Genomic DNA, 20,281 nt, shown 5'->3' with positions numbered 1-20,281 from the left:
TGGAATTAGTTTATTCAACAAATTCAGGCCCCAACTGGAAAAATTTTTGTGGCCACGCATTTCCAATACTAAGAAAAGATTCATAACCTTTCAATCATCTTTAACTATTGATGCTTTTGAGGTAAAAGTGCTAAACAAACTCATGATTACGTCAGCTTGAGGACAGTTACGATAATCTTGTCAATTCTTATATCGTCAATAAAATAATTTTAGGCATTTTTTAAGGGGGCCGGGCTTTCTTCAAATTTTAGACCCGGTCCTCGCTTCACTTCTTGTGAAGTAGCAACTGCAAACAGTCGACAAATTCAATCTCGCAAACAGTGCTACAGCAGCTGCATCTTGTTGTAAAATGGCAATCCACACACTAAATTGCTATTAATAGTGGAGAAGTAAATTTGTCTTGCGGTTGCGATGATTCAAGTGTGCTGTTGAACTTCGGCTTTGACCGGACTAACAATGTTTACCATGATCGGCTCGCGAAAATGAGAGAGAGCGCGGCGAGAATACGGGGTGGGAACGCGCTTCCGGATGGCAAAGCGGCAAATACAGATGCGGCCCCTTTGTGCTTGCTTTTGGCTTCAGTTTTGTTTGCTTACGGCACTTAGACGGGCTCTTGGAAAAATAAATTCCCGAAATAAAGGGACTTACTTCGTCCGAGAAAATGGAAACAATGGAATTCGTTACGATGTCGCTTTTTATGCTGAGGAAATTGCTCAAGATACGAACAATGTCTACTTTTAATTTAACGAGACGATGTTTATTGTTAATATTGTAGTTGTTGAGTGGGGAGGAAATGCATGCTTTATGACATTTAGCTCGGAACGGAGTAGTATTTATTAAATACTAGCTGACTCGGCAGACTTAGTACTGCCTTAATCGATAAATAAAAGACCTAAACTTTTATATAAAATAAACTTGGTTGTTAAATGTCAAATATTATGGTTGCGTTCAGAAATTTAATTTGTGACAATTTGTATCAATCTACATAAAAATAATCTGAAAGATAGTTAACAACTTTCATATTTATTCACCTTTTCAACCTTCTCTAGACTTCCACAAATAATTCAAAACCAAAATTAGCCAAACAGCAATTCATTTATATATATATATAGATTTCTGTGAATAAATAACTGAATGTAACTGAGATAAATGTCGAAGATGTGCGTTTTCCATTATATCAGAATTGTGTTGAGAAGTTGTTTCGTATATCGCATGAAAGAGTTTAGAAAAACTATTCTCTGCACTCGGCAAAATGTAAGAGGTTGAAATTGGGTACTCCATGTAATGGTAGCATTTTAATTACATACACACACATTTTCAAATCAAATAATGCCTATTTGTATTAACGAACTAAGAAGTTGAACGTTATTTACTAAACTTGGTATTAAAAGGGAAAGCTTTCACTACCATTTCAATTAAATAGTCGAAATAAGTCGCAAAGTTCACAACTCCATTTAATCCTCCAACATCTCACTACCAGCAATAAATATGTAGGCATGTACCTCCACAGTAAATTACAAAACTTAGTTTCGCTTTTTACACAGATTCTTTTTAAGTGAAAAAGCTTTGGGATAAAAAAGAACGCAAATCTTCTTTAGAATAGGGATTGGCGTTCCCAGGCGGGTAATGTAAATGCTGCCTTTGCAAACACATTTTTTTACTTTTGGGCGTATTTCAGACTCTTGGGGACAAGAGAAAGGCGTTAGTCGATTTCGTTTGAAGATTTTTTTATCAAAAGTTTGTTTTATTACTCTTGCCCTTGCTTATTTAGCTAAAATAACCAAACTTCACAGCATTCTTTTCAGTAAGAAATTCGATTGTAATATGTATGCACTTAGGTAATGCACCCATGCCAAGTTCTATTTATCGTGCAATAATTAATTTTCGATGATTGTCCGTTCTGCAAAGGAATCTACTTGACCAACTGAATCTACGGCCTAGCGTAATTCGATCGAAATTAGGAGATGCAGATCATGAGTTCGGTCTTATTAGTTCTCATCAGCACACCATACATTTTTCCTCTGTAATATTCAATAAATCGTATGCCTATGTGTCTGATCGTTTGGTTGCTGTTCCTTGCTCCTACTATTTATTGTCATGAACCTGTCAAAATAAGAAAAACCTAATTTACATACCACTGCATTCAACGCAATATTGTCGATTTACGAAGTATCGAAACCTATAGAATAAAATTACTGCGTTATGCGTACTGTTTACACTTTATCTACCTATCTCTTATTTAGATTTTTAGTCTTTTACTTCTTCCTCACTGGCATACAAAAGGATATGCTTTGCATTTATGATTTAAATAATAAAAAAAGCCAATTTCGTAACTAGAATAAGTTATGTCATATAATTCTTCTAAAACGCACATTACATCTCCAAAGGTGCCCATAAGACAAAGTTACTAGCGAAAGTTTAGGTGAGTAGGGACGATAATATACTGGTGCATATCTTTGAGAAACAGCAGTAAAAACTTTTATTACGTTGCACCAAGACTGCACGCTGGATATGTTTAAAGTTTACTAGTGGTCTGAAAAGTAAAGTTACAGATGTTAAATCCTCTTCCTTTGCTATTTCGAGAAAGTGTTATGAAAGTAGTAATTTACTCATTTCTGCTGTATGCATGTATAATTCCTAACTACTGTTGCAAACTGCGAATACCGAAATATTTACTGTAATGTTTACCTACAATGCGATATGACCAGAAAACTCCACGTTTAAAGTGCATGTAGGCTATCAACTAACCAGGTAACACGTTTTCCTTGTTTGTAGCTTTCATTTGATAAGAAAATGTCAGCTCCCTAATCTTTTTAATATCGGTATAGTTCGAAAATATTATAAGAGAATCCTTGTTAGTAGAATGCAGATTCGGGCTATAGGGCCGTGGTCTAAGTGAACCATTCCGTCCAGACGTTTCGTCAGCTACTGCGGCTGACATCTTCAGTGGTAGTGCAGCGTTGACAACGTGGGGGGTCGACCCAGTCTCTGTCGAGACATCGAGATACAATCTACGTTCACGTTGTCAACGCAGCACTACCACTGAAGATGTCAGCCGCAGTAGCTGACGAAACGTCTGGACGGAATGGTTCACTTAGACCACGGCCCTATAGCCCGAATCTGCATTCTACTATGGATTCCGGCCGTGAAAGCCTTTGTTCTTATATAGAATCCTTGTTCATTGCAAAGGATCTTCCTTAGGGTAGGCCACAAATAGGAAAATTCCTTAACGGAAATCAAAGTGAAACAACTAAGGAATGAAGCCGAGCACAGCCCTTCAAGTTAATATCACGTCTAAAGAAGCAAGTTAATGTTCAGGGAAGCAGTTTTTTTAGACTCACGTCGGCAGTTGCTTTCAATGTATTGATGGTATTTTTCGTGGTACAAATTGGAGATTGTGGTAATAAATAAACCAAAAAAAGACTCAAATTGTTTACCACAAAACCTGTTCGCTGCGGACACGTGTTTCGCCCACTTCTCACCAGCCTCGCGTTGGTATAGCCATAATAGAAGTGGGCGAAACACGTGTCCAGGTTTTTAGGTAGAAAAGTACGCGGTGAGTTCCTTTTTGGTTTGATTATTATTCTTCTTATTCGAACGCTTTCGAAGGCACAATTCTGCACTAATAAACCTACAAAAATTGCATCTAAATAAATGTAATCCAATATGAGAGAAATGTGAATAATTTCCTTTTTGTGTTTGCGATTTCTGCGTTACGAATTTAATTATACTGCCATTAAGTAAACCACTTAAGGCAAGGAACTTATCTTTGTGGAATTTCAGTCTAGCAGATGGTTTAATTGGAGATAACCAAGTTAATGTAGATCAGTGATTTTAATTCTTGAAACATTAACAATAATTAGCGGTTGGCCGGTAAACCGAATTCTCTTCCAAATTGGAGCTATGGAAACTTCGTAGTCTTAAAGTTTACAGTAAAACATTTTACGTCACAATGAGCTACCTACGCTTTCTCGGATTTATTTAGACAATTTAATTAAATGTGGCGGCTTTACGATAGTACCCCTTTACTAGACAATTTATTTGAGAAATCAATGAACTTTATACAGGATGTAGATAGGATGTTCTGTCGATGTGTGCCAAATTCTAGAATGTTTTACCGATGATTAGATATAAGTATTAGGAAATTTACACATGGGCTAGAATATAATGCGTAAGAACATGTAATTTTCCATAAAGCAAATGAATTATCCATAAAAAAATTAGTAAAAGATTGGGTGGTTTATAAATATCTGCTTATTATTGGCAATTTCCAAAATTTTCGGTCGACCAGGATACTCATACGCAGGAATTTTCTAACAATATTTGTATTAATTTATAAATAAATAAATCCTTAGACATTAACCTACAGTTCACCAAGTTCAACAGAAATTATTATATTACAAATATTGAATAATATGAAGTGTAAAAGTGCTATAAACAATTGATAATGTCATCTTACTGTGAATATGACAATCCTCTGAAAATTAAATTGAGTTCCAAAACAGCAGTAGGATTTAACATAAGAAAATCCTTCAGTCGTTGTCAATTCTAAAATTTTATAGATAAAGGTTAAACACAACAAAATGTATTTAAACATCTCAATGAATATTTATTTAAAAGCGTTTTGTTGTCTTTAATCTTCATTTAATTTTTTAATTATGTTTCACAATTTTCCTGTCACAAGATCTATTGAAGATGAAAAATTTTCTTCTCCTTACGTTTCTAAATACCAAAATCAATAAAAACAACTTGTTGTTTAGGTAAAACTAATATTACTAATAAAAAAAAATTAAAATTTGAGTAATGCGTTTATTTTGAAGAAATACAAGGTTCAATAACTTTTTCCATATGGTAAACAATAATTTATCAACTATGCAAATGTAAAGATCTGCGGATATTTTCAGCAAAAGGAAAATAACACCTAAAAATTCGAGCCAATATTGTGGATCAATACCGACATCGTTAAGTTGACAAGAATGACTCAAGAAATAAAGAAAGAATTTCCATTTCCTCTCGTATTCACGTGAAAACTGCCAAGACGCAATAACAAGAATCACATATATGAACATCCTGTGTTATTACTTCTTTTGAAATAAAATTTCTTCTTTCGATTTAGGTCGAAGTCAATAACACTGAAATAGATTATCTGTTAGTTTTCTAATGGAATGACCACCTATAAATTGGAAAATATCAATTTATTGTTGTGAAACATCACTTGACGCAGCTTGAGGCTAAACTCGACTCAAGTGTAGAATCAATAAGGGGCGACGGATGACGACGCGTCGTCCGATCGAGTCAATAGACGACATTTCTTTCTACGGGCGCACAGAAATGCTGGAGTCTAATTATGGAATTTATTATTGCAGTGATAAGGGTCATTTTCAATATTTAGAGATATCGACTTGTCAAACTTAACCTACAGCAAAGTTATCTACGTGATGGACACATGATAGACAGTAAACGTCAATGGTACTTTAGTAGGAATGAACGCCTAATACCGCTCGGGCAGCCCTGATTCTATTTCCGACTGATACAGTATTCTTTTTTTTTTCTTTTAACTTATTTATTTTTCATTACTTGTTACTAGTTGCATTTGTGCAAATATCAAATTATTTCATTTCTATCAGGTGTCCCGTAATAGTTACTAACGAATGGATTGATTTATAGTCATCAGATTTTAAAAAAAGTAACGATCCTGAATAACTGTCTATATTATTTTCGGCAAATTGAAATAAAAGGCATTTGTAACATTAATTATTTTATTAATTGGTCCTAACAATATATTGTTTCATTACATTTCTTCAGATAATTTACTAGTTATCTTAAAATTGCTATAAAATTTCCGAAGAAGCTTCAGTAGGGAATGTAATTAATAAAGTAATTAAAATTAAAATTTATAGTCAATAATGTTCGGGTACATTTTCATACAGTACGTACGCGTATTTAAAAACAAATGCAGTATAAATTTGAACCTAAAAATTGCTCGTACTGCTGGTGCAGTGTTCACAGCAACGAAATGCAGGCTTAAGAGATAATGCCCAAAGTTCGTTAGATAAATCTGGTGGTTAAGTAAGATGCGCTATTTATTATACCAGCAACCACACCAAGATAACGTGTGCGGAAGAAAAATTAATAATAATTTTCGAAAGAGGATTTACTTCACTCTGATAAATTACAACAGGGAGCCTTTTTAAAGCGGTTTTGTTTAATTTTTGTTTTCGTTTCTGAAATGCAGGCACGATATGTAGCAAGAGTGCTCTAATGTTTACATAGACAACATCAAAGGAATTATTCAACATTTCGTATATTTTGTTCCCATAGCTAGATAGTAAGGGTACGTATATATTAACTTAATACAGGAAACATCTACGAACATGAATAATGTTGTATACCTGGTAAATTTTTCGAAGCTTACGTTCTTTTGTTTCACATTTTATTGTCCATCGTACTAAGTGCAGTGCATTTGTTACTATAACATTTTATTAATATTAAAGATGGCTAAAACATCTGAAATTATGAAAATTAATTTTATATTCAATAAAGGAAACGTCATGATAGAAGATAAATAAAATAATAATAATCATCATCATTATCTTAAGATCGTCAATCCTAAGGCTGGTTGGACACGCACCTCCATATTTTCCTATCCTGAGCTAATCTTCGTAATTCCATAAAACTGGAACATCTTTAACTATTTGTGAACACTAATCTAATTTAGGTCTAACTATAATCAAATTAAGAAACAGTATGACAATCCATTTGAACATAGCCCAACCCGAGATAAGAATGTGCAGTTTCTCAGAGTCTCTGAAAGCGAAACAAGAGTCTCCGTCTCTCGTCGAGTCCCTCTGGTGTCGCTGAGAGAAACTATTTAGCGTCTCTGAACGGGAGGCTCGAATCTCTCAATAAGTGGTGTCTCGGTAGACATGGTTAAAATTTTTTTAAGTTCAACATATTTCAGAGATACCAGTCTTTCTACGAGAGACTCGAGTCTCTCAATTTTTCAGTTTTATTCATTCAGTCTCTCTGTGAGAGTCTCGAATCTCTGAATTAACAATTTTATCGTTCGAGTCTCTCATACAGAGACTGTGAGAGATTCATAAAAACAACTAGGCAATAACTGAGAGACTGTGAAAAACTGTGAGAGACGCTGAAAGACTCTCACAGACTGGAGAGAGACTGAAAATTTTTGTCTAGGGAAGTCAAGTCAAGTCGTAATTCTAAAGCCAGTGTATTAGATGGATAGGTCTAGGATTGCCATTGAAATATAAAAAAGTAAAAGTGTATGTGTTCGTCTCTGCTGTTACAATGTACCTAACTTTTGTGGACGCAATGGCGCTAGATTCATTAGGGCATAATTCCGCAATACTGGCTTCCGTTTCCGTGTAGCGCTTCATGTGTATACGATCGTACTTGATTATCATTGCTTTTGCGGTCTGTGATATGGCGCTACAGTTGGATGAAAACCAATCACAATTCATCCAGGGGCAATCCTGCTTTTCGCATACATGTATGTACTTATGTGTGTTTCAGATTTTTTTACGAACCTGATACTGCTTTTTTATTATATCAGTTTCATTGCAAACCATTATTCAACCACTTTATTTATTGAATACTTTCAACTCCTATCAGTACCTATAATAAATACAGTGGAATTTCGTTTAATTTGACTCCGCCTATATTGACCAACCGCTTAATATGAAGTAACTACAGTGTTAGGTTTGGTTTTCATATTAAATTCTCTATAAGAATGTTTAGTTATAATAACTCCGTTTAAAATGACATATCGTTTATTATGACTGATTCTCTAGAAATCACATCCGGCTGTACTGACCCAAATGATTAATAATAACATTTTCGCTCATTTTTCTGACCCTTCTTATGTGTATTGATATTACAATTCATCGTTATTTTTGTTTTTCTGTTAATAAATATATACAATTTGTAGTTTTTCTCTCTATTAAACTAAATAACTAACAAAGATATAAAGTTGTTTATTTTCTAAGACTATGCTTTGTATGACGCCCCCTTAGTATGACGTGTTTGTCATTTTCTTTCGATGTCATTATAAGCGGACTCTACTGTAGATGTCATGAAAAAGAAATTGGAACAATGATACTGTAAGTAATTGTGCACAGGCTGATCATAGAATGGAACCAACTGAAGATGATCCCATCTGCAGAGCATGACGACAGATTCATCGTTAAGTAAAAAGGACACAGCAATACAACACAAACGAGTAAAATAAGTGAAAAGTAAAAATCGATCTAAACTTTTAATCATAAGCAATCGTTCCCTCATGGCAACGCCCTTCCCCAGATACACATTGGGGTTATTTCGAAAATACAATAGTAAATATAATAATAGAACGGGAAAAAATCTCCCTAAAGTAATTTAATACTTCAAAAGCGTTGCATCGATTCGTTTTTAACCAACAAAAGAGTATGAAAAATATTATTAATTTGATTTACTTGCTTCAGTTATTGAGCAGGTATTTATAGAGGAAAACAAGACGAATTGTGTTTCGTATTACACTGGTTTGTTACAGCGAGATAATAATTTTCTTTCAGTCTACATAAGAAAAGCGAATTACTTGCCAATTATATTTTTCCCACTTTTATAAAAGAAAAACAAAATAAATTGTTTTCTTTCTTTTGTTTTTCATTGCAGAGATTAAGTAAGGAGATGAAATTATTAAACCGACTGGTTACTGAAAAAATATACCTAACGAAGATACCATGAAATTGGTGTTTTGGTCACAAAAATATCCAGATGTTATTAAATCGCGACTGTACGTAAAACATAATTTAAGTATCTGGAAAGGGCCCTATGTTTTTCATCTGTACCTATTTATTCTGGGATACAAAAAATAAAATACTACGTTTTAGTATATTCTCCTTTTACTTCAATACATTTCTTGTTTAATTAAATGTTATACCTCATTGAGATAAATCTTATTACAAAATTGGGGAAGGCAGAAATGGCAGAGAACTATCACAGGGTAAGTGAAGACGGTAAGCCGTTTCACCACCTTGCATCTTCATGACCTTAAATTCGACTCTCGACTCTACTTCTCGGTTATAATTGATTCTGCTATTTAAACGATCGATAAATTGACCTACTAACAGAGTAGGTAAGTAGGTTTCAGTTTTTATGTACCCCAAGGTTTAACTTTTTTTATTTTCAGAACTTTTTCGAAATTGTTATCGAAGCATACACAGTGAAACTTTTCAACATAAATTTGTATTTGAGTCGCCTATATATGTGGAACATGCCACCTGTTACGTAAATGTTAATTAAGTCCAGTTAGCAGATATTAACACAATTGAAATTCGTATCTTAATTTAACAAGGAGCACTGTTCTAAACGATTGTAGAAGTATAAGTGAAGAGAAAAATTTAAAAAGGAAACTTCGTGCAAAGTAACAGATTAATTGAACTTTGTGTACGGAAGACCTTGCGCTAATTGCTTTGCTATTTTGCTAACGAAATTGGTTTGCTAACTTTCTCGATATAGATCTCACTACCTACCGGCCGCTAAAGCTTCCGTGACAAAATAACACACCAATTAGAATTTTAAATGAGCTCTCTTAACCAGAGTTACAGCTTTTTACGTTTCGCTCTCTAACTTAATGCGATTTCATTTTTCGTTCTTTGTTGCGTACATTATTTTTGTGACGCATTAACTTAAAAGGATAAACTTAAGAATAATCGCTTTTAAAATGGAAGCTTTAACGAAAGTCCCCTTTTAACATCACTCTCTTTTATATCTATTTTCTTCAACATAGAAAAGAAAACAAAGCAGCACTTCTTACGTCTAAATAAATGCAAGTCACTACAACAAAACACTAAAGAATACATCTCATTTAGGTATACATACCTATAGCAAAATGTTAAAGTAAAATGTAATTAATATATAATAATCACAGAGGACTCTATGGAAGTCAATAAAAAATAGGCGAGATAGGTTGGTAGGACACCTACTCATACATGAAGGTCTAGTCAGAGACATATTAGAGGCAGAAACGGGAGTTAGGAGTGGTAGAGGTAGGTATAGACCTAGATTAGATTTCTGTTCGCAAATAGTTAAGGATGTGGGTTGTTCTAATTTTAGGGAAATGCGAAGATTAGCTCAGGATAGGAAAGAGCGGAGGTGCGTGTACAACCAGTCTTAGGACTGATGGCCTTATGATGATGAATCGCAAATATAATTAATTGCATATACATTTGATGTATTGTATCCATATTATTAGTATTCATGCACTATCAATGGAAAAAGAGGCAACTGAGGCAAAACCAGTAAAGTTATACTAGTCCGCCAGAAATGACAACAAGTGTGTTGGAAACTTTTTACTTTATAACTTTTTAGATGACAGTACAACAAGAATAAATATGGACATTCTTTGATCATAAAATTTTTTTATACCTTGCTGTGCAGCATTAGTATCCTCTATGTATGTATTATTTCTGAATTCCTCTGCTGTACTTGGTTTTATATTTAGGTAAGTACATATTTTTCATCGCAATAAAAGTGAGCAAGATGTTCAAATTGGGTTTTTGTTTTTCATTTCTTGTATTAGATGCGATAAATGTACAAGAATCCATGTCTCTTTCGTATCTGCACATAAGGTAGGTTCATATGAGATGCAATAGTTCTCTTTATGAATTTATTATTCTATGCAAAAAGAATGAGTGTATGCGATGGAGTGAAGGCATCTCCGTGCCCCAGATCTCTCAGTTTCCTTAATCAAATTATGGAAACATTTTCTAGTTTAGTTGCGGATGTGCGGGTAGCAATTTATCAGAAGAAGATGTATGATGGAGTTGGAATACTTCCTAAGTTTCTTTAGCTGTGTAAAAACGCACACTATTTGTGAATGTTTGCCAAATTTCACGGTAAAGAAGCGATAAAATCGGAACATATGTAAGTCTCATCTTGAATAAGGTTTACCGGAACATGCTATGAATAAATATGGTGTCTATGAAACGCATTGGTATTTTGATGGTAATGTCCATTCTTATACGAACCAAGAAACACGTATTTTTAAGGGCTACTTCCTTGTTGCGGCATTGGGTTAAGGACTTTTGGAGTAAATGTTAAAGTTAGAAACAAGAAAAACCTAACCCAGCGCTAATGTAAATTTGGTTAATAAATAATCAACCACATCTGGAGACTTATCCATTTATCCTTTACCAGTTTTAATTATATCTACCCCCTCTACCTCCTCTTGCAATTAGGTATACATTATGATTATATTTTAAACTTTTGTTGATTCTTTATAATGCTGATACTAGGGAAAGCAATACTGCCAAGGCAATAGAAAACTTTGTGAAGTTTTGCTCGTATCTATTCTGACATCATGCGTGTTGATACTACTATAAAAACTACAGAACTACTCTTATAAACCGACATATTTTTATATCTGTACGTATAAGTACAATAAGATCTCACTTAAGCATAGATTTCCCTATAAACACGAGGATGTTCGAGCCTAATATATTGCTAAGAATTTAAATGTTTTACTTAATAATAAAATGAAAAAGAAACAATAAATATTATTTTCAGTAAGCCTAGAATTATCTCAAAACTTCCAAAAGTGGATCGCAATTTGAACTTATTTGTTCTCATCAGCACACAATTGACGTTCCTAACAGAATGCATCGACCTCAGAAAGAAAACTATTTGCGTGTTTATTCCCACTAGCTGATAACACGAGGGCCTCCGACTTATACTATATTGCAAATCCGGACGAAAGTCCTTTCTCAGCATCCGTGAGAATGTGTGGGGAGGCGGTTGTGGGGAGACTGATGAGACGGAGGAAATGAAAACGGAAGAGAGGTAGAAGACTATCTTTGGAATATTATTTACAGCCTTAGAGCATTTGTCAAGGAAGCCGCAAAGAAACTGGACCAAGGCATGCGGACTCGGAATCGAACTGGTCTCCTCCGGAACGCTAAGCCATGATTTAGACCTCTATTGTCTAGAACACGCCGATCAAAACTAATCATGCTATTGATTAATATCGAGATTAATAATTAACAACAGGCAGCACAAAAACGCCACTTGTAGGTAGACAGATGGATTATTTTCGATTTGCTACCACAAACAGAAGTATATGCATTCCTACTAAGAAAAAGTATACCAGTAGGAACATTTCTTGTCAGAGTTATATCATGGTTCAATTTATTTCAGTCCTGGCTCATTTGAGATGCCGTTTCGTCAATGTGCAGTTCACGTAGTCTGTGTGTATGCAAGAAAGGGTCGAGGCCGCAGCCGATAGTGTCTGAAGGGTCAGCTTTATGAGCTCGGACGAATTTACGGTGAAGCGAGGATGCGCTATCCGCTCGCAGCTCATTCTGGAAGAGGAAGAGGCATTGCCGGATCTGGAGTGCGCTTGCAAACGTGAAAGGACTACCTGAACTTCCCTGCAGGCAGAGATTATTTATTACTATTTAACGGAGACAGATTTGGACTCGGTGATTCAAACACGTACCAATCCCGTAGTGATATCTTTAATTTATTAAGTATGCATGAAGAATGAAGAAGCTTGATTAGATACAAATGACAGAAAAAAAGAAAAATTTAAAAGATTGTTTTAGATTTTTTGATCTAGATAATTCTTTCTTTCTTGTAAATAAAATTCTAGTTATATAGTATTTGTTGTATAAATACCTAACAATATACACTTCACTTCACTGCAGAGACGTAGCTAGCAAAAATAAACTGGGGCTGTAACTAAACTGCTTAGGTCTTACCAAGTTAAAATTTAAATACTTTATAGGTGCAAAGCTATTTTATTACCAGATCTTAAAATCGTGTTGCAACCCATTTCATTTACATTCCAAAGTGGGACAACTTTTCGCTAGTTCAATTTGACGATTGCTCATCAGAATTTAAGGGTCTCCTAGGCGAGGGGGCCCTGGTGTGCTGCACCGTCTAGTCTTCCTGTAGTATAGAAACTGCCTATGGCGTACTGATGAGACCCAATAAGATCGAAATCGCGGTGCATATCGTGTATTTTCGATAAATTACAGTAACTTCTTCAGGTGAAAATAATACCTAAACAATCATTTATAAAGAACTTTATTATAAAACGAGAAAAGCGCGAGAATTTTCAATATAACAATCAAAGCAAACGTTCTTTCGCTATTGCTGAAATTATTTTGCAAGAAGAAAGAGCTGCTCGAGGCTTACGAATGCGACGATGAAATGCTATTTTGGTTTTCGTGATTGCGACTAACGTTGTTAACGGGTCAAGTTGTAACAGAAATTTTGTCTCATTGTTATTCTTGCTCTCAACTTGCTGCTCGTTTGAATATTTACGGTTTATGTAAATCCATATAAATCTGGATTTGTTTTCCTTGTTAGGGCAACGTGTCGAAAGAACAAGGAGTATATTAGCATATTTTTTACAAAAGAAGAACAAACTTTTCTAAGAAACACACATTTGCCAAAACAACTAAATTGCCGTTATACTTACATGGAATTCCTTGGGAAAAAAAAACAAATACAAAATAAAATAGTTCTATATATAATAAACTGTACCATGGAGTTATTTACGTAGAACAGTAGAGAGATTTAGGTAAAGCGATATTTAAATTTCATTGATTATTTTTATTGATGGAATGCTTGTCGAACTGGACAGACTCAAATGTATTCAATATTATGTAGAACCAATATTGTGGTATGTCATTAGTGACTGCAAAGGCCCTATTAGGTTTGAAGTTGACCCGACCCAGTTTGGTCTTAGTGCATGTGACAGGTCATCGCTATTACCCTTTAGATAGCTTTGAAGGGGTGTAGAAATTTTCGTTCTGGAGAATCCAGAATTTGATAATAGACCAGCAAAATGTATCTAATGTACCTACTAAGCTAACTAATGAAAAGCACATTTCGTCCGAAAAAAAAATGTTAGCTGTGACATACGGAATACCTCCCCATCGTTATAAATCATTTCTCAATGGCTCTGTACAAATAGAATTCTCAGAAGGAACGGATAACCTTACCTAACCTACCCCACCGTTTATGTATATTTGGCCTCCGGAATAAAGTATACATTTTAATTTAAATATAAATCGATTAAGGAGGAAAGTGGTAACTCCGCCAGATTGCTGACGCTCCATCTATAGTGCATACTGCGTATTACCTGTTGATAATTATATAATGGTATGACTTACTGATGTTGAATAAAATGCAATTTGGGACATATTAATATGTAAACCCTAGACAAAAATTTTCAGTCTCCCCCCAGTCTCTCATAGTCTTTCAGCGTCTCTCACAGTCTTTCACAGTCTCTCAGTTATTGCCTAGGTGTTTTTATGGATCTCTCGCAGTCTCTGTATGAGAGACTCGAACGATAAAATTGTTAATTCAGAGATTCGAGTCTCTCGAAGAGAGACTGAATGAATAAAACTGAAAAATTGAGAGACTCGAGTCCCTCGTAGAAAGGCTGGGATCTCTGAAATATGTTGAACTTTTCACCATGTCTATCGAGACACCACTTATTGAGAGATTCAAGTCTCTCGTTCAGAGACTGGATACGAAATGAGAATCTCTCTATGAGTGACTCCAGTCTCTCGTTCAGAGACGCTAAACAATTTTTTTGACAGTCTTTCGACAGTCTCTCTCAGCGACACCAGAGAGACTCGATGAGAGACGGAGACTCGAGCCTCGCTTTCAGAGACCCTGAGAGACTGAACATTCTTATCTCGGGAAGACTAACACACTTTGCATACTTATAAGAAGATGTGCATAGTGTATATTCGAGTATAAAGAAAATTTAAACGATGTGTCAGGTTCTCCATCTTTTGATATGGAATTTGTCCCATAAGAAAGCACTTGCAAAATGCATTTTTAAAATATGTTCAAAGTTGGAATGAATGTTGACAAACAGGTGCTTTTGTGAGCAAAGCTTCGGTGCATATCAACATCAACGGGGTCTTGAACGAAAACGGAAAGTCAGTGCAACATTTGCATGAAGCTAAAATTTCATATCGATTTTGAGAAGACGACCGAGAGGTCACTTGGCAAACCTTAAAGTCAAACGACCCCGTTTTTAACAAAACAAACCTGATTGGCTCAATTTGTATGTAAATTAGTCACCGACAGTGGAAAATCAACGACTAAACGGATCCTTTAGAAAGGACCTGTTCGATTAATTCTAGCTGGACTTGATAAATATTAAATAAAAAATAGAAGCAAATCCACAAAAATAGTGTAAGATTTAAAATTCACAATGTGAAAATCGGATTAATAAAGTCTTTTAGCCTTCTAGATTTACGTTTCTTTTTGATTCGTCATAATGGAATTTGAGCTTTCGACGATGCAGGATTGATGAAGCTGTTTTAATAGGCATCAGTACCTCAAAGCAGAATAAGGATTTAAATTCAATTTATGAGACATTAGGGGGCACATGGCAGTTGGGGTTACGTTTGTAGATAGAAAGAGTTTTTATCCTTACGATTACGAAATTTTGAAATTACTTCAGCTCATTTTGTTGTAAATAATTATCGTCTTACTAGTAAGTAAAATGTAATACTAAAACTCATTTTTAAATGATTGACTGCAAAGAACGATGGAAATAAACAAACACTTCTATTAGGTATCTATCTACTACTGCGCCTGAAAATCTAAACATATCAATAATCAAAAATCATAGATGTAGTTATTGTGTCAATCAATATGAAGACAACTGAATCAATTCGATCAATTTTAAAAGTTTGGTACTACCGGTCAAATATAAAAGTTTTCTCTCTCATTAATAATTATAGATTTGCAGCTCAAAGTATTGTTTGTAATTGTTGGTAACCGTATTATCGAAGTATTTCAGATGTTTTTTTGGTTTATAATTCCCTAATGTACGTTATATATTTTGGCTTGTTTTTCTTACAGATTTGTTTAAACTAAGAGGCAAAAAAGGCACGCCATTTACATTTTAATTTTTATAATTATTCTTTTAATGTCTAAACAGAATTGAAAGTAAATTGCTTTTCTTGAGTTGGCGAAATAAATTATAAAGTACGTAATTTAGTTAATAAATTATTAAACTTCATAATATCCTATTGTTTACCGCAAAGCCCGTAAATCTCGTTCTATGAAAATCATGAAAAGAAATCATTACGTAAGAAATTGAGTTCTCGATGTTTTGAAGGTTTTAAGCAACCTTTTCCTGTAAAAATTAATTTCAATTTCGGCGAATGATAAACAAAAGTCGAGTGGTTGCAAGAAAAGCCTTAAAAGTTGATGTTCCTGTAGCCAGTTAAAATTTTTTGAGGGAGCTGTGAGTGCCAAAGTATGAGGTTCGTTTACCTCCAGAAAACTGCTCGTTTACAACGCGACATAAAAATAGAGTAGCTCGTTAGTAAAGTCCCACGGGTTCGTTAGCGTCTTAAGCGTTTAATGGCTTAAGACTACACCTGTCGGGTGCTAAGGTACGTCACAGAATTGCTAATCTACTAATTTAAAGAAGGTTCGTCGTAAAACACGTTACACATTTTTCGTTGTCGCACAAAACTTAAAGTATTGTAAAAGTCAGGTAAGTATGTAACTTAGGGTCCAAAAATAAAATTGTTTCGTTTTTCGATTCAGTGCCAAAAATTGACGTAATAAATACAGAAATTATTTCAACAGAAATTCAAAAGAATAAAAATCGCACAAAATTTTTCGAAGCATTTAATTGTAGCTATGTCTCAATGCTGCCAGAAGATAATTTAGTTTTGAACAACCAATTATTTTTCTCACAAAAGCATTCCAGGCAATTTTCAGATGTTTTGTTAGTTGGTAGGATTTTCATTCATTTTGTTTTCTCAAAGTACTACGACCCTGCTAATACATTTGTTAAATATTCTACAAATAAACAGCTTTATTGCTAAATTCCAATATTAAATGTACATGTAGATATATTATAAATCAGAAAAAGTAAATTATGTAGCAAGTTATGTTTATTACTTACAAGTACTGTTTTGCTTATTTCATAAAGGGTAATCTATTTTATTATCTTTAAAATAAATTACTGCCTAGTATTTATAACAGATTTCATAAAATTCACAAAAAATTTAGTACAATTTGGGCAGATTAAATTTTGTAAATTCCCGGAAGAAAACAACATTTATATAGGAAGGTTATATTCGAATTTTGCCTCTGTTTGTTACAAGGAGTTGCAAGAATTCCGCTTGTTATTTTAACGCGGCGAATTCCTTAATAATGAATTCAATAAATTATAAAGACTTGATATTCATTAAGCTGATTTTTCAAAATGATTACTCTGTTGTCTATTATTAGAAACTTAAGATATTAAAAGTAAATATGGACCCAAATTTACGTATAACATTAAACAATCTATTTATAATTCCACGCAAAATTAAAACGGAAGAAAGTTGTGTGATGTGCTTTAGGATGTGGAAGTACAGTGGGAAGGCAATAAGCGATTTTTCTTCATCCTATCGCCGTGTAAAGTGATTTATGAGCGGTAGTGACAGTTCATTTCGGTTTTAAAGAAAAATCCTAGCGCACGTGTCTCTAAATTTAGATTAAACTAAAAAAAAAACGCGAACGGATACTTCGGTAAGTGGCGTGTTGAACGGATATAATAACAGTCAACCTTGGCTTTAGTTTCGGAAACACAAAATATGGTACCCATACGCTTCTTCAGATTCTTTCATATGTAAACAGGAACAAAGTTCTTTTATTGTATAAAAAAAGAACCGCCCCGAACACCCGGCAATATTGCGTAGTCCGTAGTAGATAATCGCGATTAGAATAAAAAAAATGTTTTCTTTGTGTTCCTACGAAACTAAAATTTCAGGAATTTCTTTTACCGTCGGCATAATGTTATAAACTAATTTAGTCATGTCTACAACAAAGAGATAATATATAACAAGACTAGGAAGACTATACAGATAAAATTTGACAGTTTACATAATCTGATTCTACAGAAATGGAAAGGAAACCCAAATAAGTGAAGACCCTTTCTAATTTTTTTTTATGAAAAGGCTTGAATTATATAGAGGACAACGATATACAAAAAAAAAATGATATTAATAAAAAATTGTATTAAAAAGCACATATTTATGCAGTCTTTAATATGAACTTGTTTGAAATTGTAGAAATGCTTGACACATGGTGAAAAATTTCTATAAATAAAAAAATTAAACAAAAGAAACACTTGGCACCTCCAACAGTTGTTTCGGTTATAACACCATCTTCGAGTAGTACAAATGGTATCTGTTTAACTCGCAAAGTGATTTCTTGTTGGTAGGACTTTTTTTAGTTACTATCGGCTTCAAGCCATATTGACTTATAGGTAAACAAATTCATTTTTAGTAAAATTCTCAAAAAGTGGCTTCTTCATATTGTTCTTTTATAATTATTGCATATACTTATAAGAACAAATTGTGGTTTTTTATAATGTTGTGGTCAATTTGGAAAATGTGACGTTAATACGTCTAAATATCGCCCCCTTTTTGTGAAAAATTATAGAAAAAAAGATAAATTAATAATTAAGTACAACGTCTATATGTAGGCAGCTAAAATTTAATCCTTTCCTGTATGCATTTTTGTTTATCTTTTCCTATTGATGCAAAAGCCGGAAGAAGCAATCGCTCCCGGAAATGGCACGTTTTTATATACCAATATATCGGTTGTTTACAATTTAGCTAAACATTAGCTACCATCTCAATATCAAATGCAATATTAGACAATCTGCCTTAAAGTGTTGCTGTTTTCTAAAATTTCTAACTTAACAGATTAGACGTTTTTGCATCTAATATAACTATGCAAGTCCCTTCAGTTCGGGGCTATCCCGTTTCCTCAAAACCAAATATTTGCACTGTAACATATGGACAAGATGATGCTACTTCTTCGTTATATCTCCGTAGGAGATGGAGAAATATCCTTTATTAAAATAGGATTGGTTATTGAGATAAAAAATTTACGTTTGTGGTAAAGAACAAAACCAAAAGTTCCCCGAAAAATAATGTAGCATATCAATAAATATTTCAAAAGCCTGGTAATTATTCAGAAGCAGAGTCTCCTCCAGGATGCTTGTACATATATAGATGTAGATTTTTCCAAAACAGATAAATAAACATTAATACGCGAGGACTTCCTTGGATCCTTGTAAAGTTCTAATAATTACTTTTGGAAATACTATTGTTAATGGTTTCTTAACTTTAAAAATAAAAATTTATTGGCAACGTAAAATAATAAACCAATATATTGTCGATAAACAAAAACCCTTTAAAAGCAATTGTACACTGGAATTCCCTCGCGTAAATGTTATTGACTGAATGAGAAAAATCCGGCTAAAAATCGCAACAGAAAATTGCAACAACATACCTTGTACGGGACTGTAAATGTTTAAATAGAGACAATCCTCCGATTGGTTCCTCAAGTGTCGTTCGATTCGTTGAAAGTATTCCTGACGTTCGGGCGGCATATTCCTCTTGTTGGGGAATCTCTGGGGACATACGGGACCGAACGAGTCCGCTATCTTCAGTTTTTGTTTCCACTGCGGCGCCGACCCCGGGGGCATAAACCGTAACTTACCCACAGGCGCGGCCGCATATGGAATCCCCAGGTACTGCTCCACGTCCGGGAGCTGTCTGCTCATGCGAGCTTCCACCACGATCCCTTGTAACTTTCCTAAATACAGAAATAAATGACATTTACGACGAAACAGATTGAAAATTTTAACTGTAGAACGACATGGATTCAAATCCCTTTCCAAATTAAGGATATTTGAATTTAATGTTTTTCCTTTTGCCGGGAAATTCCTATAATTAGAACAGTCCATCGGACTTTTGATTTTCCACACGTTTCGCGATTCTTTTCTTCAATTGTGACTTGACTGAGATGACGGCGAAACAGAATTCAATATTTGACAAAAATGCATTTAAGCAAGATATAATATTATATTGTAGGACTCTTACAAATAGAAATTTCCATGTTTTCTCTCATAATTTTACAAATACTTTCTCATCGCATGAAACATTTGAAACTTAAAACATACATGGGATAAATACATAAATACCTACGCTTTTCAATTTTGCAGTTATGATAAAATGAGACCATCACGAGAATAAGTGTTAAATGCCATACCATAAAACTAGTTTTGTTATTGTCACCGTCTTAATTTTAAATGAACACTTAATAATAAACAACATTTATACGCGATCGATATATATCGAATTTCGATGAAAGCTTCTTGCCAGTAATTTCCTCTCGACGTAGCAACCACGCAGAAACAGGCATTAAAACGGATTTACACGAATGTGTGCGAAGA

The 20,281-nt window shown here is 34.1% G+C and overlaps 1 protein-coding gene across 2 annotated transcripts in view; it reads right to left on the bottom strand.

The window, feature by feature from the left end:
* The window catches only part of LOC108743163 (neuroligin-4, Y-linked), a 54,148-nt gene that overhangs the window by 26,847 nt on the left and 7,020 nt on the right, over positions 1 to 20,281 (bottom strand). The window contains exons 1-2 of one of the 2 annotated variants that reach the window (XM_018478626.2): positions 20,034 to 20,186; positions 19,336 to 19,641 (exon numbers count right to left, since the gene is read on the bottom strand). In XM_018478626.2, the coding sequence (XP_018334128.1) occupies positions 19,336 to 19,641; positions 20,034 to 20,100 (373 nt within the window). In that variant the 5' untranslated portion in view covers positions 20,101 to 20,186. Of the gene's footprint in view, positions 1 to 19,335; positions 19,642 to 20,033; positions 20,187 to 20,281 lie in introns of those variants that run through there. The other variant, XM_018478625.2, reaches the window with a different exon arrangement.

This window comes from Agrilus planipennis, unplaced genomic scaffold (assembly GCF_000699045.2).
Source record: "Agrilus planipennis isolate EAB-ADULT unplaced genomic scaffold, Apla_2.0 scaffold406, whole genome shotgun sequence".
NCBI classification, from domain to species: Eukaryota; Metazoa; Arthropoda; class Insecta; order Coleoptera; family Buprestidae; genus Agrilus; species Agrilus planipennis.
This window is presented reverse-complemented; position numbering and strand designations above follow the sequence as displayed.